Source organism: Bubalus bubalis, chromosome X (assembly GCF_019923935.1).
Source record: "Bubalus bubalis isolate 160015118507 breed Murrah chromosome X, NDDB_SH_1, whole genome shotgun sequence".
In the NCBI taxonomy this organism is placed as follows: domain Eukaryota; kingdom Metazoa; phylum Chordata; class Mammalia; order Artiodactyla; family Bovidae; genus Bubalus; species Bubalus bubalis.
In genome coordinates, this window is record NC_059181.1 from 132101105 (window position 1) to 132126156 (window position 25052).

The window sequence follows — 25052 nt, forward strand, 5'->3', positions numbered from 1 at the left end:
CCAGCATGACCCTCCACAGCTCTTGCTGCCCATTCCTGAGACTTCTCAAGGGCATAAAGCCCAAGGGGAGGGGACTGAGCGAAAGCATCCAGTCTGTCTGTGAAGTCCTGACGGAAGTGTTGGCAATGCTGCATTCTTTCTGTTTAAAATGAAGCCCTCCACATGCCCAGAGGCAGGGGGCCGGGCTATGTGGCACCTTTGTTCTCTCCCTACTCTGAGATTCTGGAAAACAGTTCGATGTGCTTGGACTGACTATTCACTTACATAACCAAAGGAATCACATCCTCTCCTTAGGCAAATATCTCACCCTCAGACCCGGCGGGTTTACCTTGTTCCCCTCCTCCCCTTGCCCGTGTTCCCCGAATATTATCAGGTAAGGAGGAAGAGCCTTCCCTTAGCCATCTTCCATAAGACTGAGCATTTGTAAAGCAGCCTAGAAAGCACCTAGAGCCATCATGAGGGCATTTCCAAGTTGTCAGCGAATGGCGGGTTTGGCGGGTGGGGGTGGGGAATGTGCTAATCAGGTCCTGAGATGGAGAGAATACAGAAAACCAAGGATCAAGAGATTATGGAAATGCAGAGTCCCCTTCGAGCAGAGGGCTCCCACAAAGGTCAAGGGCCCAAGGAGCTGTCAGCTCAGTCTGCACTGGCAGCAGTGACAAAACTGACACTTTGGCCTCAGTCTGGGACCTCTGCAGATGAGTGTAGCAGAAGCCTTTGCCAGGAAAAGCCTTGCGAAACGAGGAGGCTGCCCTACTGTGGAGATGCTGGGTCCCTCCCTCAGACCTCCGCTGGGGCAGGGTCATGGCAATCAGGAGTCCACGAGCCCCTGGGACCACAAGCCCTGCCTCGTTCCTATTCCTGCCTTGACAATCACTTCCCTGTTAGCTATTTCTCTGTGGTCAGCTTTCCCCTGACACTCAGGACACTTAGGGGCGGTGGAGCATCAGGTACTAATACGTGGGGTGTGCAACTTTTGATCCTGGTCCAAGTCAAACGGAATTAGGAAAAGCAATGAACTATTTACACAACATCACACTACACAGGACAAGCCCACCCACTACCACGGCACAAGATGCATTTTAAAATCCCATTTGGACTGTCCACGCTGTTCAGGGTCACTCGTTTCATTGTCACTGCAGATCATCGAAAGTTGAATGGTTGACTGGCTTCGCTACTTCTCTGTGGCAGTCGTTCATCCTGCCAACTTTGGCTTCTGTTTCTCTTTTTCTGTTTGTCATCTCAGAAAAGAAATTTGATGTTCACTTTGGCAAAGGATTTGTCCCCTTTGGGCCACAGAAGGCAGCCTGTCTTTCATCTCAGAGCATCGTTCCCCACACCACTTTCTCCCAACCCCAGCATGGCTCTAACCCTGACCAGAAGAGTAGGTCTGATTCTGTGTCCCCCAGCTTCAGAAAGACAAGGAAAAACTCAAGTCAGTGCTCAGGACTGGCTAAAGTGCTGGAGGATAAAAGTGAAAGAAGTCGGGGCTTGTACAGGGTAGACTGTGGGAAGAATGAGTTCCATTTGAAGGCTGGAAAATTGCTCATTCTGATATGTGCAGGCAAGAAGGGATGGGAGCAGTGTTCCGTTGGGGACAGAATACACTGATTCAGGATGAAGAGGAACCTTCCACAGATGCTACCTGGTCAAGAGGGTTTTGGCATAGTGCTGGCTGGAATTTAGAAGGTGGGAGAAGGAAGAAATGGATATTCAGCCTCCCTTTCTCTTTCCTGGAGCTCTCCTATTCCTCTTGTCCAGCTCCTGCAGCACAATCTTCTAGCTCCCCAGACTTCCAATGGTCACTCTTGTTATTCCAAGTCCTCTTTGTTTTTCTGGAAGGCAGTGGCATGGTGGTGGAAAGAGCACTGGGCTAGAAGCTCAAAGACTGACTCTAGACCTGGCCAACTAGCAAAGGGAATGGCCAACTTATTCCTCTACTCTGGGCTTCCATTTCCTTATTTGTCAAATGACCTCTAATGTCTCTTCGTGGCCATAAAAATCCCATGATAACCCCACGTAAATGCCGATGTTTCTCATCTCTTAATGCCTCAAGCTCACCCGACAACAGTGACATTAGATTACCTTTTTACTCACTGCCTGCTGAGTCCTGGTGAGAGGGCTGAGCTCCACTCACTGTTAAGCATCCTGTTTTCCTGCATCACCATGCCACCATGGACCCACAGACTAGCCGACTACAACACTGTCTTCTCTATCCCACATCATCAATTTCCCCCTCTCCATTGGATCATTTTCATCAGCATCCAAATAAACTGATATTTCTCTCCTCTTTACTCCATCCCCCTCTGCTCCAATTTCTTTGCTCCTCATTACAGCAATGTTCTCAGAAGGGTTCTTTACTCATGGTCTCCAAACTTTCTCCTCCCAGTTGCTCTAATTACTATTATTATTGAAATATAATCAACATATTATAAAAGTCATCATTTAAAAGTACACAGTAGGGCTTCCCTGGTGGCTTAGTGGTAAAGAATCCACCTGCCGCTGCAGGAGACATGGGTGCAATCCCTGGTCCGGGAAGATCCCACACGCCACAGAGCAACCAGGAGAGTATGCCTGTGCTCTAGGGCCTGGGAGCTGCAGCTACTGAGCCTGAGAGTCTAGAGTTCACGCTCTGCAACCAGAGAAGCCACCACAAGGAGAAGCCTGTGCACCGCAACTGCAGAGTATCCTCCACTCGCTGCAACTAGAGAAAAGCCCCCACACAGCAAAGAAGACCTGGCACAGCCAAAAATAAATGAATACTTTTAAAAGTACTCAGTATGCAATTCAGTGGCTTTCAATACATTGACAATGTGTGCAACCATCCACACCATTTCTAGAACATTTCCATCACCCTCAAAATAAACTGCGTACTCAAGAGCAGTCACTCCCCCATTCACTCCTCTCCCTAGTTCTTGGCAACCACTCACCTACTTTGTATGACTTTGCCTTTTGTGGACATCTCATATAAACAGAATTATACGATATTTGTCCTTTTGTGTCTGGCTTCTTTCAGTTAGCATAATGTCTTTGGGGTTCATCTACATTGTAGCATGTACCAAAACTTCATTGCTTTTCATGGATTAATGATACCCTGTGGTATGAATGTACCGCATTTTGTTTGGCTATTCGTGACTTGATGGACATGGTACTTTACACTTCTTGACTATTCTGAATAACACTGCTATGAAGACATGTGTGTCCATTCCCTCTTAAACCTGCTCTGCTAAAGCTTTCATCCCCCACTGCCCACAGCACCTGCTCTTGTCAAGGTAAACAATGATCTTCACAGTGCTGGGTGGAGTGGTCAACTCTCAGCACTTATCTTACTTGACTTATCAGGAGTATTTGGCACAGCTGATCACTTCTCCTTCCTTGAGTCACTTGTTGGACTTTGCTTCTAGGACATCCCACTCTCCTGGTCTTCTTCCTACTTCACTAGACTTTCTCAGTCTCTTTTTTACTGGTTCCTCTTCATATACTTAACTCTAAACATTGGCGGGCTCCAGGTTCCATCATAAGATCTCTTTCCTTCCTTGACTACACTCACTTTGCCATGAAGATATCGTGGCTTTAAATACAATCTAAATACTAGTGGATACCAAATTTGGATCTCCAAATTTCAAATCTCCAGCCTCTCCCCTCAATTCCAGACTTGTATATCTACTTGCCAACTTGCTATATTCCCTTGGATGTCTAAACTGATTGTAGCCGATCCTGAACTCCCACCCTCTATCATGTACTCCTTGCCTGGTCTTCCCCATCCTGGTAAATCGAAAGTTCAACACCCACTTGCTGTGGTCAAACACTTTGGAGTTATTTCTGACCCTTTTTTTCTCCCACACCCCACATCCCATTTGTCTATCCTGATGGCTCTACTGTCAAAATATATTTCGATTATTACCACTTACTGCCCTCACTCCCTGGTCTAAGTCACCATATTGCCTGGATTATTGAAGTATCGTCCTCCCTACACTACATTCCTTTGCTTCCACCACACAGTCTGTTTTCTGTACAGAGCAACTCTTTAAACATGTAAGGCTGATTATGTCACTCATTTCCTCGAAGCTCTCCAATGGTTCCACCTTTTACTCAAAGTCTTTACAAAGGCCTTCAAAGCCCTATGCAAAGTGGCCCCGGCCACTTTGTTGATCTCCTCTCCCAATATGCTTGCTCACTCCACTCACAGTGGCTGCCTTACTTGAACACGTCAGGTTTGCTCCTGCTGCAGGGTATTTGCCCTTGCTGTTCACCCTGCTGGGAAGGTTTTCCCCTTCTTCCCCCCATACACCCATATACTCACCCCCTCACCTCCTACAGGCATTTATTCAAATGTCACCTTCTTAATGAGCCCTTTCCTGATCACCCAGGGGCTTCCCTGGTGGCTCAGACGGTCAAGAATCGGCCTGCAATGCAGGAGACCCAGGTTTGGTCCCTGGATCAGGAAGATCCCCTGGAGGAGGGCATGGCAACCCACTCCAGTATTCTTGCCTGGAGAATTCCATGGACAGAGGAGCCTGGCTGGCTACAGTCCATGGGATCACAAGGAGTCGGACACGACTGAGCAACTAACACTTTCACTTTTCCCTCCACTTTTAAACATCTGGTGCTATAGTTAAAGTGGATATGTAAAATATTTTAATGTTTTGTATTAAGAACATCTGACTGTAGCCCGCCAGGCTCCTCTGTCCATGGGATCACAAAGAATCAGATATGACTGAGCTGCTAACAGTTTCACTTTTTCTGATACCCAACCTAAAATAAAACCCCCTTCTGCCCCCACATCTTGATTCCCCCTTACCCTGCTTTATTTCCTTCACAGAACTTACCATCATCTGAAGTTCTGTACAATGTAAGTGCTGTGGAGGTAGGGATTGGTATCTGTCTTGCTCATGGCTCTATCCCCAGCACCAGGTATATGCCAGGTGCTCAGCAAATATTTGTTGCATAAAGAAATGAACAGTTAAACTGGCTACTTTGTGTTCTTTTTTTTGTCTCTAGTTTTACTGAGGTATAAATAAATAAAACTGCATACAGTTCAAACATACAAAGTGATTTGATAAATAAGTGAATGGTTGAACTGGTTATTTTGAAAACTATTTAATAATTCTGCCATTTCTGGTTGCTTAACTGAATTAAACCAGTAGCTTTTAAGATACTTGTTTGTTTAATTTCAGCTGCAGTGTGATCTTGTGTGACTTTTTTTTAAAAAAATCCCTCATTAGAATGTTTATCTTTCTTAAGGGTAGTATATTTTAGAATGTGGGCTCTTGAGTCAGACAGTTGGAGTCTGAATCCTGAACATCTGTGTGAATAAGGACAAGTTCACCATTCTGGGTCTCAGTTTCTTCATCCATAAAATAGGCATCACAGGAGCATGGATCCCACGTTGTCATTTTGGGGATCAAAGAAAATATGTAATCACGTAGCCTAGGAGCTGGCACATAGTAATGCCTCAGTGAACAGTAGATTTAATTACTCTTATTAAGATGTAAGATAAATTTTTCAAGAACTAGAGGAACACCTGCAACAGAAACAAGTGAATATATTTTTCTAAGTGAAACTAAAATAGCTGTCCAGCTCTTTTGTACAAGTGGCATTTCTTTGGGATATGATCCAAAATTTGAAGACCAATTGTTTTGTCCCTTTCCTCTGGAGGCTTTCATGGGACTGGACCAATTCTTTCCACATTTCTATATCCTTCCCAGGTGGCGCTAGTGGTGAAGAACTCACCTGCCAATGCAGGAGACATAAAAGACCCGGGTTCAATCCCTGGGTTAGGAAGATCCCTTGGAGAAGGGCATGGCAACCCACTCCAGTATTCTTGCCTGGAGAATCCTCATGGACAGAGAAGCCACTTAACATGTCCTCATGGATTCCTCATATTGAATATCTTTGCTTCTCACATTCCTCAACTTGAATGTCATTTCAGGCTCTGGGTTCAGCTACACCAATTCTTTTCACTCGGTAAATTGGTTAAATTGTCAGCAATTCCCTTCGTGGGGACGACGCTTGCTGACTGTTCACAAACTAGCTTTCTAAACAGGTTGACATTCAAACAAGGTTGCCCCGCCGTTAAGTCAAGGACAATGGTCTCTGTTTCAATCAGGACACCTCCTAGTAGCCTGCCCTCAGACACACCTTGTGTAAATTCCCCATTAAACAAAGTTATCATAGACCTGGTCTGTGAATACCCAAATGTGCTGGAGTCTGCCTTATGTGGGGAAACTCGGGGAGGGGGTGGTGCAAGCCTGTACTGGAGTGTTGATTCCACTTTTCCCAGAAGCAGCTTCTCCAGTTTGAGCATTTGTCCCACATCACTTCACACAAGCTTTCACGGCACACTGTTCCTAGTTCCCACAGCAATTTTACACTGAGTTGGGCTGGACTGGGCTGGGCACGCATTCATTCATTCATTCATTAAACCCCACAGGGATCAATAAATACCAGTTAAACTACACTGTTTCTTTCCTACTTTAGAACTACTTTCTAGTTTTGTTATTTAAATGAAAATTTCTCTTGTTTTCCTAGCAATGCTGTAAATTTTTCTGAGTACATGGACTTCCACCTCATTCTTGTCTCCTGCAGTGCCACGCTTGATTCTTCATTCAGCCTATGTTTTTATTATTATGCTCTGCAAAAGTGCCCTGGAGAAATGGGTTTGAACCCCAGGAGATGGGTTAAAATTTTCTCCTTGACTTTTTATTTTTTTTTAATTGTGGTTGTTAGGAGAAATTAGCATGCAACACCCAGCAATTACTAAGTCATTTTCCCACTGTAATACAATTTCAAATACAAACCTAAAAGAGCCCATGTTGAGAATTAGAAACTTACTCATAAACGGTTGTCCATCCATTTTCATTACTTTTGGTAGCCAGGAGCCCTGTGTTCCCTGGATAGGTCATCAAGGCCAGATTGTAGCCTTGAGCTGACACTCTTTTCAGGACTCCATTGCTGCTTATGGTCAGCCAGTACACCTGCCCACCGGGCACCACAAGCCAAAGGGGCATTCCACTTGCGTCTCGGCGAATATGCACGGAGTTGCCATTGCTGCTGGTAATCGCACCCAAGTCGCCTTCAGCGTTGTAGGTGAAATTGTACACATAGTCTCTCGTTATCAGGTTCAAGGTGTGCAGGTGGGTTCCATTGACGGTGAACTGATAGAGTTCCTGATCAGCAGGTGAGGCAATCTCATAAAGATTCATGTCATTTAAGTGGGCTTGGTTCCTGCTAATGGTACGAATTCGAACGTTCCCAAGGTCTGCCACATAGAGAGTACCATCAGGTGACACGGCTAAGGAGGAAGGGGCTTTCATCTTGGCATCTTTGGCGTAAGCACCATCGCCTGTGGAAGGAAGACCCCGACTGTGATAGCTGTCGTCACAGCACTTTAGAAACATACCAAATACAAAAAATGTCTATATAGCAAGAATCATTTTATACAACATTGTAAAGCAATTTTCCTCCAATTAAAAATTAAACCTAAAGAAAAAAAAAGAATTTACCCCCCTCCCAAGAGTCATTTTAAAGGGAACAATCAGTGAACTGACATTCTCCATGTGCCCCAATTGGATATTTGAAGTCCATTATTCACAATTTTTGAGTCAGCACCACTGAAGATGAACAGAAGATGCAATGATCTCAGTGAACACCAATTTCGTGAAATCTTCAATCCTGCTGTTCTGTATCTGTTGTATTGCTGGATACAAAAACAGCAAATAATAACAGCCACCCCAAATCTGGCTGGAAATCCATGAGACTTATGCCTGTCCATGCTCATAGGATCTATGCCAGGGCTTTCCATTCCTTCTCTGCCCAGAGAACCTTTCTTTTGTTAATTCTCATTGTCACTTTGTCAAAGTACACTAAGTCTGTAAGTGCAACAATGACTCAGAACATCAAATTTGATAAGCAGAATAAATATTCCAGTTTTGCCTTGAAAGAAAGATACCAATTAGCAAAATAACTATAAAACTAATTGTCCAGGAAAACACTGGAAATATTGATTAAAAGTCCTATCGACCAAGTTGCTCACTCCTGACTCCTCTGTCCCAAGGAAAGACAAAGGTTAAAAGAACCATTTGGGCCCAGATGAGCAGTTTAATAGGGCTGCATGTTGCACGGAGGGATTTGCACATTCCAGCAATAAATACATCTATTGACATTTACAGGACTGTTTACTATCTGAAATATCCACTCTGTGTTTTGGTGCAAAGGCTCTTTCTGCGCCCCACCTCCTTATCAATTGGAAGTAAAGGGCACTATTGGTTATGAAAAAATTTTGGATTAAAAAAAAAACAATGTAAGTAGAAGACTGATGTCTTGAGAACCCTCCATTGTGAGCTTTAATTTTGTCCATGGACCCCCAAAGCAGTCTGCTCCTAGTCCCTTTGGGTTTCAAGTACCTCGCATTATTAATCTGGAAACCAGTCACTTAGTAGAAGTAATTTTTTCCTTACCCAAATCAGTAAGTGTAGGTTTTACCTAGCTATCCTTTCTCTAAAGTACAAAAAATATGGGGATGTCACATTTGGATAGTGGTCCTAACTTCTTGAGCACCCAAACTTTTATTATACTAGTTTATTTTCAAAACAGTGAGGTGATGTAACTGAGACACATGATCACTCTACTTAGCAGGTGGAATGAGTCACGAAGAGGTTTTATGGCTTTCGTAGGGTCCCTCAGTGACCCAATTGCAGAGCCAGGACCAGATACTAAGCTGTCTGACCACCAATCCATTTCTTTCTCCACTGCCTCATACCAATGTTTACAAGGACTACTTTTGTTCTTTTTTTGACTTTTCCGATGCCCATTTTTCTTTTGAAAGCAGAGAAGGGGAGCCGGTGAATTGCTAAAAAGGTCATACCTGAAAAACAGTCACAGTTGGGATCAATTTTGCAGTCACAGTCGGTGGGGGCCCCAGCTATGATGGAGATCTCCCCATTGGTGGTAACTTGCTGAATGCGGTTTACTTTCCGCTCATCTGTTTCAGCTATGAAGAGCAGCCCGCTGTGGGAGACGCTGATGGCCCTTGCTGACTCTAGAGTGGAGTGAATTGCTACCTTGCTGACCAAGAAATGATCGATGCCTGGCACCTGGCAGTGAATGGGGCGCCCTGCAATGATCCGCACTCGCCGGTTCTCAGAAATTTGCAGCACAATGTTGTTATCCAAGACATACAATGAATTGTCCATGGGATTGACTGCAAGGTCTGTTGGCCACTCTAATCGCACCTGCAAAAAGAACAGAACACACACCATTAGGTTACAATATCTTTCTGGGGCAGTTTTATCTTGAAAGAAAAATTGGCTTATTGGTCTCCCACTGCCTGCAACAGCCCCGTCTCTTGAATTCCAGCAATGTTGGTATTATCTGGCAAAGCTGGGAAGGACAGTTGATTAAATGTTCTGGTAAACACATTTACCATTTATGGATTTCCAACATACTGTGAATTATTTTATCCCTATAATTCCAGAAAGACCCTTTTCAGAGTACGGTCTCCTTACTACATCTCAAATTCATCTACTTCTCCCCATCCCCACTGTTGCCAACCTAATTCAGGCCACTGTCATCCCTCACCTGTGCCACTGCAGGAGCCTGAGACACATCAAGGAGTTAGGAGCAAGAGGACTGGTGTGAGTGTGTGTGTGTGTGTGTAAGTGTGTGTGTGTGAGTGTGTGTGTGTGTGTCGGGTGGTCTGGTGTGCTGGGCACTGGAGTTAGAAGCAAAAGGACTAGTGTATATGTATGTGTGTGTGTGTGAGTGTGTGTGTGTGTGTGTGGGGGGTGGTCTGGTGTGCTGGACACTGGAGTTAGAAGCAAAAGGACCAGTGTGTGTGTGTGTGTGTGTGTGTGTGTGTGTGAGTGTGTGTGTGTGTGTGTGTCAGGTGGTCTGGTGTGCTGGGCACTGGAGTTAGAAGCAAAAGGACTAGTGTATATGTATGTGTGTGTGTGTGAGTGTGTGTGTGTGTGTGTGTGGGGTGGTCTGGTGTGCTGGACACTGGAGTTAGAAGCAAAAGGACCAGTGTGTGTGTGTGTGTGTGTGTGAGTGTGTGTGTGTGTGTGTGAGTGTGTGTGTGTGTGTCGGGTGGTCTGGTGTGCTGGGCACTGGAGTTAGAAGCAAAAGGACTAGTGTATATGTATGTGTGTGTGTGTGAGTGTGTGTGTGTGTGTGGGGGGTGGTCTGGTGTGCTGGACACTGGAGTTAGAAGCAAAAGGACCAGTGTGTGTGTGTGTGTGTGTGTGTGTGTGTGTGTGTGTCGGGTGGTCTGGTGTGCTGGGCACTGGAGTTAGAAGCAAAAGGACTAGTGTATATGTATGTGTGTGTGTGTGAGTGTGTGTGTGTGTGGGGGGGGTGGTCTGGTGTGCTGGACACTGGAGTTAGAAGCAAAAGGACCAGTGTGTGTGTGTGTGTGTGTGTGTGTGAGTGTGTGTGTGTGTGTGTGTGTCAGGTGGTCTGGTGTGCTGGGCACTGGAGTTAGAAGCAAAAGGACTAGTGTATATGTATGTGTGTGTGTGTGAGTGTGTGTGTGTGTGTGTGTGGGGGGGGTGGTCTGGTGTGCTGGACACTGGAGTTAGAAGCAAAAGGACCAGTGTGTGTGTGTGTGTGTGAGTGTGTGTGTGTGTGTGAGTGTGTGTGTGTGTGTCGGGTGGTCTGGTGTGCTGGGCACTGGAGTTAGAAGCAAAAGGACTAGTGTATATGTATGTGTGTGTGTGTGAGTGTGTGTGTGTGTGGGGGGGGTGGTCTGGTGTGCTGGACACTGGAGTTAGAAGCAAAAGGACCAGTGTGTGTGTGTGTGAGTGTGTGTGTGTGTGTGTGTCGGGTGGTCTGGTGTGCTGGGCACTGGAGTTAGAAGCAAAAGGACTAGTGTATATGTATGTGTGTGTGTGTGAGTGTGTGTGTGTGTGTGTGTGTGTGGGGGGTGGTCTGGTGTGCTGGACACTGGAGTTAGAAGCAAAAGGACCAGTGTGTGTGTGTGTGTGTGTGAGTGTGTGTGTGTGTGTGAGTGTGTGTGTGTGTGTCGGGTGGTCTGGTGTGCTGGGCACTGGAGTTAGAAGCAAAAGGACTAGTGTATATGTATGTGTGTGTGTGTGAGTGTGTGTGTGTGTGTGGGGGGGTGGTCTGGTGTGCTGGACACTGGAGTTAGAAGCAAAAGGACCAGTGTGTGTGTGTGTGTGTGTGTGTGTGAGTGTGTGTGTGTGTGTGTCGGGTGGTCTGGTGTGCTGGGCACTGGAGTTAGAAGCAAAAGGACTAGTGTATATGTATGTGTGTGTGTGTGAGTGCGTGTGTGTGTGGGGGGGTGGTCTGGTGTGCTGGGCACTGGAGTTAGAAGCAAAAGGACCAGTGTGTGTGTGTGTGTGTGTGTGTGTGTGTGTGAGGTCTGGTGTGCTGGGCACTGGAGTTAGAAGCAAAAGGACCAGTGTGAGTGTGTGTGTGTGAGTGTGTGTGTGTGTGTGAGGTCTGGTGTGCTGGGCACTGGGGACACACAGGCAAGCAAACACAGACCCACCCTAGTTCCTTTTTCGACACAGGAGTCAGCCCAGTGCCTACCCTGGCATTTCCCCACCAGCTGTTGTTCACCACTGGGCACTTCTCAGAGAACGACGTTACACTATGTGCACTCTAAACTCCACCACTCACTTATTCTGTACTTTATTTCTCTTGTCTTATGGCTAGACAAGGCAGAAGAGTGGGCCCCATTCTTGGCCAAGATAGTAGCAGTGATGTAGCTGCTCTTCTTTCTGCCTTGAGTGAAAGTCCAAGGAAAGCTTTGTTTTTTTCATTGAATCTGAAAGTCTGAAAACAAGATACGGGCTGTCATCGCATTCTGAGGCCCACTATTTCCCAGTTGGAAGAGGCCTTCCACTCAGTAATGAAGTGGACAAAGGCCAGTCTGAGATAAATCTCCCTCTAATTCTGTATCTTATTGGAGGGCAACTGGTGACATTGTAAAGAAGACAAAGGTTGTCTCTGACCTCCCCTCTTGCACCACCTGGGGCTCTCTGCCCCCTGTGCCTGAGTGTCTCCCCTAGACACCCAGAAGCCTCAACCTGTGCTCCTGTCTCTACGTGCCCTCAGTCTCGACATGGGCTGGCCTTCTCTGGTCAGTACCATATGCCTCTGGGCAGCTAGGAATTTGAATGCTAATGGAGTATAAAGCTGAGCTTGTGTTATGCATGTTCTACAGAGCCTTTCAGACTGAGGCCATTGGATAAACATTAAACATCAGCCTTAACAGCTCCCAGAGCAGTTTGCTGTGATGTGTTCCTCCATACGTCTGTCTGAGGCCCTTGCATGTCAATGCCCTGTCAACTAAGAGGGAGAAGAGGGAGATGGGGCACTTCCGCTGTGGGCCCCCACTCTGGACCTCCATATACAGCATCAGGCTGGTATAGAAGCTGTTTGTGTGCGCTGGGCCTATGCAGCATGGTCCCCCAGGAAATAAGCCGGTGTTGGCTGAGGAAGAGGAAATGAATTTATTTCTGTCCAGCACTCCTATTTGGATCAAGTCTGAAGTCAGCGACCCAGAAAAAACAATGCTGGCAGAAATGACGTTCTAATTATCCCCACTCCGAGAGCTGAGGCCAGGGCAGAGGCCAGGGACAGCACACACCTGGCAGAAGTCAGAGAAGGACACGTTTTGGACTCTGTTCTCTGCTGTCAAGGCCGCCTCTGAAGTAAAGGCTGGTAGTTGGAAGATGAGCTTTTAAATTCTCCAACTCGCCCCATCTGATTTAAGTCAACACTACTGGTGTCATGCTTATTAGGTTTAATATCACCTCAAAAATACACCAGCTACTCTGTTTGTTTTTTGTTCCATCAAATAAGTCTCCCTCTGGCAGTTTCCTGTGACTAAAGTGGCGTTTGTGCTTCTGAGACGCTTTCTGTACCAGCTACACAGAATCCCTTTAATTCCCATTTGATTTGGCTGGGCAGCTAGTCTCTGAAATCTCCTCAGATGAAAGATGTGTGGCTACTTAGTAGTCTGGGGCCTGTGTTTTCAGAAACTGAACCTTTTCACCTCTCTTAGGTTGTTAGTTCCTTTTATATCTTTCTCATGTTAAATATTTCCATTTCCGGGTAATTTTTTCAAGGAACTGGTGGTTTGTACCAAGGCATTTCCACAATATACAACCTAACGTAGAGGATGGAGTCTTTGCCCTGACTCTGGCAGTCAGAATTAGCATCTGTTAGTTGCAGAGAAACCCCAGAATTACACACTACTGAGGTGGGGCGAAAGGTTCACCCCTGAGGGCTGCTGGCATTTGTCCAAGTGGACAGAAAGAAACATTTCTTTGGGGGTGTTAGCAGCAGAAAGAGCTGAAGGGACAGACGTGAGGTTCTGGGATCTTTGCCTTGTGACCCAGCTTGCAGGCAAACCATTTGGCCTAATTTGTGGTCATTGCTCCACCTTGTAAAAATACATTAATTTGTTTGAAATGTCAAGATGTATTTAAGCTAAACTAGCAGTAAAGGTCACTGGTGTAGCCGCCAGCTGGTGGAATAGGCCCATCTCCCAACAACCTTCCCTGAGAAATAACCCTGAGCAGAAAGGAGCCCTCGGTCTGGATGTCAAGCCTTGACAACACCATGTCTTTCTCTGCTAACCGAAAATTTGCCTTGAAGGCACTTGGCTCTCAGGTCAGTCAGTCCCATGGTTGGCTTAAAGAGCAAGCTAAGTTTGACCCAAGTGGTAGTTTATAAAGCAGCATGCTCTTATAGGGGAAAATCCATGTGTAACAGCAATATCTGAATATAAGCCTGCGATTAGACCAAACTAGAAAATTCTTCAGTTATAAACTTCATCCCACACTGTAGACACAGATCATGATTAGTTAACTGGGGCTCTCCTTAACAGTTTCAAGGCCGGTTCTTGCCCAAGTGTACATGCTCAGTTGCTCAGTCGTGTCTGACTTTTTGTGACCCTATGGACTGTAGCCCACCAGGCTCCTCTGTCCTGAGGATTCTCCAGGCATATTAGTGTGTAATCCTGGCAAATGAGGTTATCTCCTATGAGTCTCTGGTTTTCTTCATCCGCCACAAGAAAAAGAAGCTAATGATAAGTCTACCTACCTTTTAGAGAGATTGTGTGGATTGATTGAGATGGGGATGTAAGATACTCAGCCCAGGGTCTGGACAAAGTAAGGGACAGGAAATGGTGTTAACATGAAAAGTGGTTTCAAAGTCACAAACCTTTAGGGATCTAGTCCAGTTACCATACAATATAGTTCCCTTTCAGCTCTGATTCCCAGACTTCACTTGTGCACATCACAGGTTCATGAATTTTGCCTTAGCCGTCCACTACTTGCACTACTACTGACTTAATATTTTTCTTTAAATTGATCTACTTTTAAAATATAAATAGGTGCTGCCCCTTCCTTTGAAATGGTCCTAATCAATAACATCTATAAAATTACAGGCCCACTCATCTGAGCCTTTAATAAAAGTAACTACTGTTTATTGAGTGCTTCCTATGTGTCAGGTTCTTTACATGGATTATTACTTTATATGCTTAGAGTAATCACTTGAGAAAGAAACTATCAATATCCCCATTTTCAGATGTCGGCTCTTAGCCTTTCTGCTTTCTGATTTCTCACCTAGAAGAATGGACATGTTTCCTCATGTTCTTCTCACCAAGTCTGGCCTTCCCTTTACTCTAAAGGTTGATTTCAACCTTTTTTTTTTTTGCTGAGAAGGTCAAAGCTCACTAGTAATTGAGTGATTTATCTTCCTCTTTCTCATTTGTTTTCTTTCAGTTCAAGGCTTTGTGGGTGCCTGCTCTGTGTCAAGCACTATTATAAAGGTAAATAAAAAAGGTCCCTGCCCTTGATTAGTTCACAGTTCAAGTGACGGAAGGTAGATACAGAAACAGGTCATGTCAATATAATGCGGTTAATTGCCACAAAAAACACATCCCTAGGGTGACATGCGAACACACAGGAGGAAGTTTGGGGCAATACTGCTATTAGTAGAAGAGAAGTAAACTTAGTCTTAAAGGATGGGACCTCCCTGATGGTCCAGTGGCTAAGACTCTGAGCTCCCAAGGCAGGGGGCCTAGGTTTGATCTCTGGTTAGGGAACTAGATCCCTCATGCTAAAGATGCCACATGCTACAATAAAGATTGAAGATTCCATGTGCCACAATTAATATCTGGTGCAGCCAAATAAATATTTTGTAAACATCTTGAAGGATGAAGCAAAGGTACTGAGAAAAAGCACGAAACCATATGGGAGTGGGGCGTTCGCCACAGCCTGGGATTGCTGGAACATGAAATAGGGTAGGTAGTAGTGGCAAATGAGGAGAAGGCGATGGCAGCCCACTCCAGTACTCTTGCCTGGAGAATCCCATGGATGGAGGAGCCTGGTAGGCTGCAATCCATGGGGTCGCTAGGAGTTGGACACGACTGAGCAACTTCACTTTCACTTTTCACTGTCATGCATTGGAGAAGGAAATGGCAACCCACTCCAGTGTTCTTGCCTGGAGAATCCCAGGGACAGAGGAGCCTGGTGGGCTGCTGTCTATGGGGTCGCACAGAGTTGGAAACGACTGAAGCGACTTAGCAGCAGCAGCAGCAGTGGCAAATGAAGTTCACATGTTTCCAAGGACTAATTTTAAGTCTCTCCCCTGGGGCACTATTGTCTTTTGTGGCCAGATAATTCTTTGTTGTGGGGGCTGTCCTGTACTGTATAAGATATTTAGCAGCGTCTCTGGTCTTTATTCACTAAATGCAACTAGCATCTTCCCCTGACTTGTGAAAACCAAAATGTCTCCAGATATTAACAAATGTCCCCCGAGGGGGAAACTGTCCCTGTTGAGAACCACTGCACTAAGCATGAAGGACTGTGTATGCTAAGGACTTTAGACTTGAACTGTGGGTGTTGAGGTATCCATGACGATCTTTTAAGTCGAGGGTTCACATGGTCAGACTAGGGCTTTAGAGAGATCACTTAGGCTGCAGTTCAGGGGGCAGGCTGGAGGGATACCAGACTGATGAACGAGAACCAATTTGGAGGCCAGATCATCACCAGTACCCTCACACATTAATGTAGTCATCCATCCACCCATTTCAGTTCAGTTCAGTCGCTCAGTCATGTCTGACTCTTTGCGACCCCATGAATTGCAGCATGCTAGGCCTCCCTGCCCATCACCAACTCCCGGAGTTCACCCAAACTTGTGTCCATCGAGTCAGTGATGCCATCCAGCCATCTCATCCTCTGTCGTCCCCTTCTCCTCCTGCCCCCAATCCCTCCCAGCAGCAGAGTCTTTTCCAATGAGTCAACTCTTCGCATGAGGTGGCCAAAGTACTGGAGTTTCAGCTTCAGCATCAGTCCTTCCAGTGAACACCCAGGACTGATCTCCTTTAGAATGGACTGGTTGGATCTCCTTGCAGCCCAAGGGACTCTCAAGAGTCTTCTCTAACACCACAGTTCAAAAGCATCAATTTTTCGGCACTCAGCTTTCTTCACAGTCCAACTCTCACATCCATACATGACCACAGGAAAAACCATAGCCTTGACTAGATGGACCTTTGTTGGCAAAGTAATGTCTCTGCTTTTTAATATGCCACCCAACCCCCTCACAAATATCTGAGTGCTGATTCAGGCACACTCCCTGCCCTCATGGTGCTTAGAGTTGGCTTTACTGTATCTCATACTTTTTTGTATTTACAAAGCCCTTTGAGAGTCTAATTGAAGCTCTATACTCTCTCCCTAGAAAAGGGCTCAGATGTGGTAGAAGAAAGTGGTTAGGAGCTCAGGTTTTGGAGGTAAGATTTCCTGGGTTCAAAATTCTCTCTGTTATTTGCTAGCTCTGTGACCCTGGAGCAAATCAGGTAATCTGTCTGAGCCTCAGTTTCGTCATCTAGAAATTGGGGATAGTAATATCTTCTCAAAAACTTATTATAGAAACTATACTAAAAAATCTACATAAAGCACTAAGCAGACTGCCTGATACACAGAAAGAGCTCTATAAAAGGCTACTTTTTATTATGGAACATGCCCGTATTTCTTCACATTCCTGTTAAGACTATCTCAATGTTGTCTTCCTTGGCTATCTCATGAAGTTTCTCTCTTTGACTTTTTTTTGGCTTCACCACGGGGCATGTGGGATATCTTAGTTCCCTGACCAGCGATCAAACCTGCACCCCCTGCGCTAAAAGCATGGAGTCTTAACTACTGGACCATCAGGGAAGTCTCTCTCATAAACTCTTAAATGCAGTCACTTTGTTATGCTCTTTCAAGGTTTCCCTTGCTTTTCTGTCACCAACCATTTCCTGCTTGTTCATTTATTCCATTGCTTGGGACTCCTTTTAAGCCATGCATCCTCCAAGAAACATTTAGCTTATATCGGGATATATTATTTCACATATATTTGTCAGCCAGTTTCATGGCTAATATTTTAGCTTATTACTTAGAATCCCTACTGTTATTTGTAACAGTACTCTTGGTACAGTTCCAAGTGTTAGAACATGCTATTTATATATTTTCCTTTCTTTTGCCCCAAATAGCTCTCTATCCCATTTTAGGCATTATGCCAGGCACTAGGGAGCCAGTTCTAACCAAGACAGACTAGGCCCTGCCCTCATGAAGTTGACAATTTTTGGCTGACTTCATTTCCTTCATTCTCCAATAGGTACAGGATGTTAGTGACATAGAGCAGTAGACTGCTTCTGTTACATTCCATTATTTAACGAAATTAACTTTTATGGAAGAGCCTAAGAAACATATGACTGTTCCTATATTTTGCCATTGCTACCAAGTGCTAATAACTTCTTTTCCCCAAGTTCAACTGTGCTGAAGAAACCAGCTGTATCTCAAATGGCCCTGTCTCCCTGTCCTAAACAGGACACTTCTCATCTCTTTCCTTTCGTACCTTTCCAGCCGTATGGCTCATTTAAAAAATGACTGTTTGCTTCTGATCTCTGAGGCCTCTTCAGCAGGAGTTTCCAGGAAGCGTATGATTATCATTTCTGTAGTGCGCCAACCCTGGGGAAGATGCAGTGATGGGACCTGATGCTCTCCGCCAGGTGTGCTGCCAGCTCCATGTTAGATTTCCCCATGCTTCTAAAAGCTGACAACTCCAGATTGTTAGCATCACTTTTTGTCAGTTTTCAAATGGCCTTCTCATTTCTTGACACTGATACTGTCTGAGCTTCTTCAAATTTATAAAAGACGGAAAAAACCGTCTGGAGAAAGTTTGGCTTTCTGCAGTTGGAAGGCATGATGACACCTTTGAGAGTGATGGCCCTTATTGATCGTGCTTTTAAAAAGTGGAAATTATTAGAAGATGAAATACACCAAGTCTACATGGACTTGTCAACTGGCAAATTATTTTCCATGATCTCATATTCACATTCTTGTGTTTCTCTGAATAACGGCTGGAGAGTTTGAGGAACCCCTCAACCTTTGGTCAGATGTCTCAGCTTGGTCTGTGTCCGTGGCTGCCTAATCAGAAAAACTGACACTTAAGTCACATCACTCATGGCAGATGCATAGCCAGGATTAATCTAATCAAGAGTTACAGCTGGACTGATCTTTAGAATTACTTTGCTGCAGAACCTATAGATTAAATCACATCTACCCCAATGTTTCAAGAACATTTTGGAAGTTGAGGAAAAAAAGCAAAGCAAAACAAACAAAAAAATTCCAAAGCAGACCTGGTATATTTCATATTGTAATAATTTCCACTTTTATTTATTAATTATTTTTTTAAATTTACTTATTTGACTGTGCCAGGTCTTAGCTGTAGCACATGGCATCTTTGATCTTAGTTGTGGCATGTGGGATCTAGTTCCCTGATCAGGGATGGAACCTGGGGCCCCTGCATTGGGAGAGCTGTGTCTTAAACACTGGACCACCAGGGAAGTCCCAATTTCCACTTTTTAAGAGGAAGATCAACAAGAGCCATCACTCTGAAACAACATGTGCTTTCCAACTCCCCAAACCAAACTTTCTCTAGATGACTTTTATAAATTTGAAGAAGCTTAGACAGTATCAGGGTCAAAACAAAGTGTTGAATTTGTGGTTACTAAGATGCTGTGGCAGAGACTACCAGTTCTAGGGCTACCCTACCATTATTTCACTCTTTCCTCCTTAGTGCATGCGTGCACGCTAAGTCTCTTTAGTCGTGTCTGACTCTTTGCCACCCTATGGACTGTGGCCCACCAGGCTCCTCTGTCCATGGGATTCTCCAGGCAAGAATACTGGAGTGGGTTGCCATTTTCCTCCTCCAATGGATCTTTCTGATCCAGGGATCGAAACTGAGTCTCCTGCGGCTCCTGCACTGATGGTGGATTCTTTACTGCTGAGCCACCAGGGAAGCCCTTCCTCCTTAGTAGTATATATCTAATCTTCAAATTTGGGCACACTGCTGTCTAGAACAGAAGACATCCTAGCCTTATTTGCAATTATCTGTAGCCATGTGATTAAGTTCAAGGCAATGAGATATAAGACAAGGTGTGAAAGTAGCCGCACTTTTAAGTTGATGCTGCCTAAGGAGAGCTGACCCAACCGGAATGAGCCCCTTTGGCCCTTTCTTCCCGCATGCAGTATGGATATAAGCGGTGGTAATTTTAGCAGATGTCTTAGACCATGAGGTGGCCATGAAAATGAAAGGCATGCACCAAGATGGCGGGACAGAATTATAGGAGCCTGGGTCCCAGATGACCTCATAGAACTACCACCCAGTCCTGGACTGTGGATCAAGTCTGGCTGCTATCTTGCTTATGTCACTGTTGTGTGTGTGTGTGTGTGTGTGTGGCGGGGGGCAGGGGTGTGTGTGTGCGACATTCTGTTCTTCTCAGCTGAATCCAATTATAACCAAGAAAATGCTCTGTTAGGGTTTGTTTGTGTCTGGCGCTACTGGTCATACCAGTCTAGCAAATTTCTAGGTTTACATCTCTGTGATAGATGACCAGTGTTTGCAAAATTAAATTAAATTGACATAAATTAATGCCCCGAAAGTGGCTGACATCGGAGCCAAAGTCCACTAGGGCAGCCCTTTGTTATGAGGATGACTAACTTAGTGATTAACCTCAAGCCTTCCTGTGTACCCAGAGCTCCATCTTTGGGTACTTCAAGCTGTTCCTCCAGTTCTGTGACTCATTCAGATCCAATGCTTCTCCATTATACCATAAATACTTGTTTGCTTTCCTTTGTTTTCTATTAGGGCTGTGAGTCGTCAAGCGCAGGAATGAGGACTCATTCATATTTGTATTTCCAGTATTTGGTATTACAGTTGGCAAATGCTTGTTGAAGGAAAACATTAGTGCCTCACTAACTGTAACATTTTCAGTCCATGAAAGCATTTTAGAAATTGCAAAACACAAATAAGCTCTAAGAAAAACCAACTTTCATCAACATATTTGAGTCAGTGAATCTGGGTTTCCAGAGACCCACTGAGGTTAATGGGAATGGCCATATTCCCTCAATCTTAAATTTTAAGTTTTCTGAAATGAGGTTGTGTCTTATAATAAATACATACATTTAATGGAGTATCTCTCCTCACTACCTATAGTTATCAAATTGATGCCATGTCTTAGAATACATGGTGTCTTAGAATTGAGGAAATATTTCTATTTTGGTCCACAGACTTCGAGGATCCCTGAGAGTCTTCCAAGGAGGTCTGTGAGGTCAAAACTGTTCTTAATACTATTTGCTTTGTGTACTTTCTTATGAGTATACAGTGGAGTTTTCTGGAAGGTGCCTGAGGCTACTATAGCTTTATGTTTAAAAAATTTACACTTTTAATTTCTAATAAGATAAATATTAATAGATAAAACCCACACAGAGAAAAGCTCTTTGAAGTCTCCAGCAATTTTTAGAAGGGTCAAGGGGTCCTGACACAAAAAGAGCTTGAGAATAGGAAAGAGTGAATGAAACCACTCTGTTATATGAGAGTTTCATTCACACTTATTAAGAAAAAAGTACATATCTCTTCCAAGATGGTTCCTGTGGCCATGAGCTCAGTCCAAAAGCATACTGACAGAGTGGCTGAAAAATCTCTCCTTCCTCTAGAGACCCAAGGCCTGATGGGTGCTATAAAAGTTTGTTCTTGGAGGCTCCCTCAGAGCAATCAGCACGTACACACTCTGTATGAGTCTGCTGTGTAATTGCCACTACCTCATCTTAATAACGGGCATAATTGCTCTGAGTTTCCGTCACCCTTTCTTGCATCTCCTCTCTGAAGCCTCAATTTTAGAAATGGCACTTGTGAATACACAAAATGTTTAACCACTTCCAGTTTTCAATTTACAGTCAAAGTCATCTATCAGCAGGAGATGAAGGCCCAGTGTGAAAACTACAGAATGTCCTTCAGACTCCACAGCTAATTTGTTTGTAAATTTGATTGTTATTGTAACAAGAACATATTGTACATGATGCTACTTGCCAATTTACTATTTGTATCTCTCTGTTTCTTGGGTTTTATCATTAGAGTCAAAGAACTTAACCCCTTCAGCACTTCTGTGAGTGGGGAGAGGAATGTGAAAGCTTTACCGTTTTTTTTGTGTGTGTGTGTGTGTGTGTGTGAGTTTCTATTTCAGTTCAATTTTATATGTATTTCTTTTGTCGTTGTTGTTATCAAAAAATAACTTTTTGGGATATGGACCACTTTTAAAGGCTTTATTGAATCTATCACAATATGGCTTCTGTTTTATGCTTTGGTTGCTTGACTGTGAGGCATGTGGGATCTTAGCTCCTCCACCAGGGATCAAACTGACATTGGAAGTCAGTTCGCATTGGAAGGCAAAGTCTTAACCACTGGATTGTCAGGGAATTCCCTATATGTATCTTAAATTCCCTGGTGGCTCAGATGGTAAAGAATCTGCCCTGCAGTGCAGGAGACCTGGGTTCAATCCGTAGGTTGGGAAGATTCCCTGGAGAAGGGAATGGCTATCCACTCCAGTATTCTTGCCTGGGAAATCCCATGGATAGAGGAGCCTGGCGGGCTACAGTCCATGGGGTTACAAAGAGTTGGACACTGCGCGACTAATGCTTTCACTTTTTCATCTTAAATTCCCACTATATATTCAGCACTGTGGGAGATACACATATTGAAGGGGAGACAACCAGAGAACAGTCCAAGGTAACATGAAATCCCCCGTGAGACCAGGTGATAAGACCATGCATTCGGAGAGAATTTAAAGGAGAAGACCGCCATAGGTCTTCATACAGTGGAGGTAGGGCTTACATCCTCCTGAGAGCCAAGGCTTTGCCTACCTGTAGGACCCAGGGACTTTGAAGAAGCCCCTGGAATCATTCTGTAGCATTTCTTCCTGTTGAGCACTTGCAGAAATGTGTCTGTTGCAGGTTGTTAATATTATAGTATTGGCTCGACAGGATAGACCAAGCTTCCAATTCCCTTTGGCACCTAAAGCAATTTACAGGCCAGAAGTATGACTGCATGGCTTTTATGAAATGGCCTGATTTCATTGATCAGCCACTCGGAGATTATGTTTTCATTTCTGTAGCTACTGCTAACCCTGCTTTCCGGTATAATATTTCAGGAAGGAACTATTAAAAAATTTCACCATGGCGATGTTTAGAAGTGGGCAGGGTTCTAAAGGGGAAGAGAAATATCACAAGTCATGATTGCTCTACTCAAAAGTTCATTTCAAGTTAGACTAGAATTCCACAGATTGTGTCTCATCTTAACTCAGTAATGTTTCCAAATGATAAGGACACTAATAAGAACAGATGGCCTAATGAACATTTAGAGGGAAGATTTAACTGGTCTTATTTTCATTAGGCCTCCAGTGCGCTTCCGGGTTTTGCCCACCACTTCCCTGTGTGTAATACAAAACAGCACGTCTTCAACAGATGGCCCAGCTCAGGCTCATGCTTCCAGAACTCTGGAGACTGGCCACCTGACCGCTTACCATGTGTACAGAATCATTTAAGGAAGCAGACAGGCTACAAAGTTGAGCCTGAACAAAAGCAAAAAATAGCGATGACCCGAGCTTCAACAAGAGGGGAGTCAGTCACTCTCGCAAACACATTGAGCAGCTCTGGTTGAGGTCTCCCCATAACGGCTTCTTATGGATTCCCAGCAATGATGAAATCCTCTGTGGCAAACAGACCACTCTAATTAATGTTTCCTCGAAACTGTAGCCACATCTGAGTGACTCCAGCAGGAACAACGACATGGAAATCTAACACCTCATTGCACAGTGTGCTAGTTAGTTAGCGAGCTATCAGCTTGCAGCCCCAGACTCACCCCTTTAAAGGCACTGCTCTGTGATCCTGGGGTTGGGACCCTGCAAACTACATTTCTTTTCTTTTCTTTTTTTCCCAGCTGGCTTTTTGAGAGATCCTGCCAATGTGGGAGCTAAAGGGATTCTGGGAGGCTAGAGGAGGGGGAAGGGACTCCTTTCTTCCTGTTTGTTTTCTGTTCCTGTCAGTGTTGCTGTAACTGTAGCCCTTCCTACTGAGCGGCAGTAACTGGCTGCACTTTCCATACTCACATCAGCCTCGTCACACTCCCTCAGAGCGACCAGAAGCAGCCCAAAGCAGTGGCATCCTCTTCTCAGAGGAGTAGGTACCACTTCAATGGATCAAGTCCTCCCCCATCTAGTATTCTTGCCTGGAGAATACCATGGAGAGAGGAGCCTGGTGGGCTACAATCCATGGGGTTGCAAAGAGTCAGACATGACTGAAATGACTTGGCACGCACACACGTAGCCCTCTTGGTTCTGACCATTTCAACCCCTTCCTCTGTTTCCACAGCCCTAGAGGTGGTGGCTGCAGGTATTCTCTCTCTTGTTTTGCAACCCCCTAATGCCTGTGCAGCCCATTCCCTCTATTCAATTTCTTTCTGTTAAAATGACTACTGTGCTTTCTGTTTTTCTGACTGGATCTTTAGTGATATTCACAGCATCAACCCATATACAAGGACAGAGGAAGAACAATACCCACTGCAGGACACTGGTCATAGAAAACTAGTAAAATTGAACCAGAACCAGCAAAGACTCTGGTACTGAGAGAATTTATTAGTCACTAGCATCCTTGGTTTATCTATTGGTCTGTGAACCTGCCATTTCCAGAAAATATCTACATAAAATAAACCCACCGTGTGTGGACTTTAATGAAGTTGGTTGTGACTGACTTTAACCAGGGCTTCTCTGACTCTCTGGAACTGCCATGTTGATGCCCTTGTTGTTGAAAAGCTTCTCACTCTTGTGATTTTTGAGGATGATTTCATGGTGGATCATTCTACTCTCCCATACGTCTTTTGAAGACACAGTTCGTACTGAATGGTTCATAAAGTGGGTCCATGACAATATTTCCTGTGTGCTTAGAATTTACTTATAAATAATAATACATTGGGCATTTACTACTAAATATCTTTTATATTCTCTCTTGCTGTATCCTTGTCAGAAATTGGGATTGTTCCTTCAGAATCCTTTCCCCCTTGATTTGGAATGGGAATGTATTCTGAGGTGGACCAAATGCACACCTAGTTGGCTGATGCATCTCAAGAAAAACATCTCTCAGCAGGTGTGGCCTCTTTGTAAGTGTATTATACCAGTCGTTCCCAGTCATTTTGGCACCGGGGACTGGTTTCATGGAGAACAATTTTCCCATGGACTGCAGGGAGGGGGATGGTTTCTGGATGATTCAAGCACATTACATTCATTGTGCATTTATTTCTATTATTATGACATCAGCTCCACCTCAGATCATCAGGCATTAGATCTCGGATGTTGGGGACCCTTGTTTTATAACCTCACGTGTTCACTTTTGCAAATATACTAACTTTTGCATGAAAGGATGACGCTACTGATGACAGCCAATAGAACTTTCTCTTTGAATTGTGCTTCCATTTAATAAAGATGTGTTGGCACTGATTCAGGCACTTCCCCTCCCAAAGTTAATAGACAGTAAGTCTACTTTTAAAGATAAAGTTTGCAAGATAGGCCAATAGGCTCACATTGGGACTCAGTCCAAGGTGTTGGCCATATAAGCTCTAGATGCTCACCACTGAATTTGCCAACCAAATATTTCTGCATCTTAGAGAGTTTCAGGTTTATTTCAGGTCATGGCGCCTGCCAGGCA

At 44.5% G+C, this 25052-nt stretch overlaps 1 protein-coding gene across 9 annotated transcripts in view; it reads right to left on the reverse strand.

The window, feature by feature from the left end:
• Positions 1-25052, reverse strand: part of TENM1 (teneurin transmembrane protein 1) — a 918261-nt gene that overhangs the window by 36893 nt on the left and 856316 nt on the right. For all 9 annotated transcript variants that reach the window (XM_044937195.2, XM_044937198.2, XM_006065013.4 and 6 more), the window contains 2 exons: positions 8867-9233; positions 6835-7345 (listed from right to left, as the gene is read on the reverse strand). In XM_044937195.2, the coding sequence (XP_044793130.2) occupies positions 6835-7345; positions 8867-9233 (878 nt within the window). The remainder of the gene's footprint in view (positions 1-6834; positions 7346-8866; positions 9234-25052) is intronic.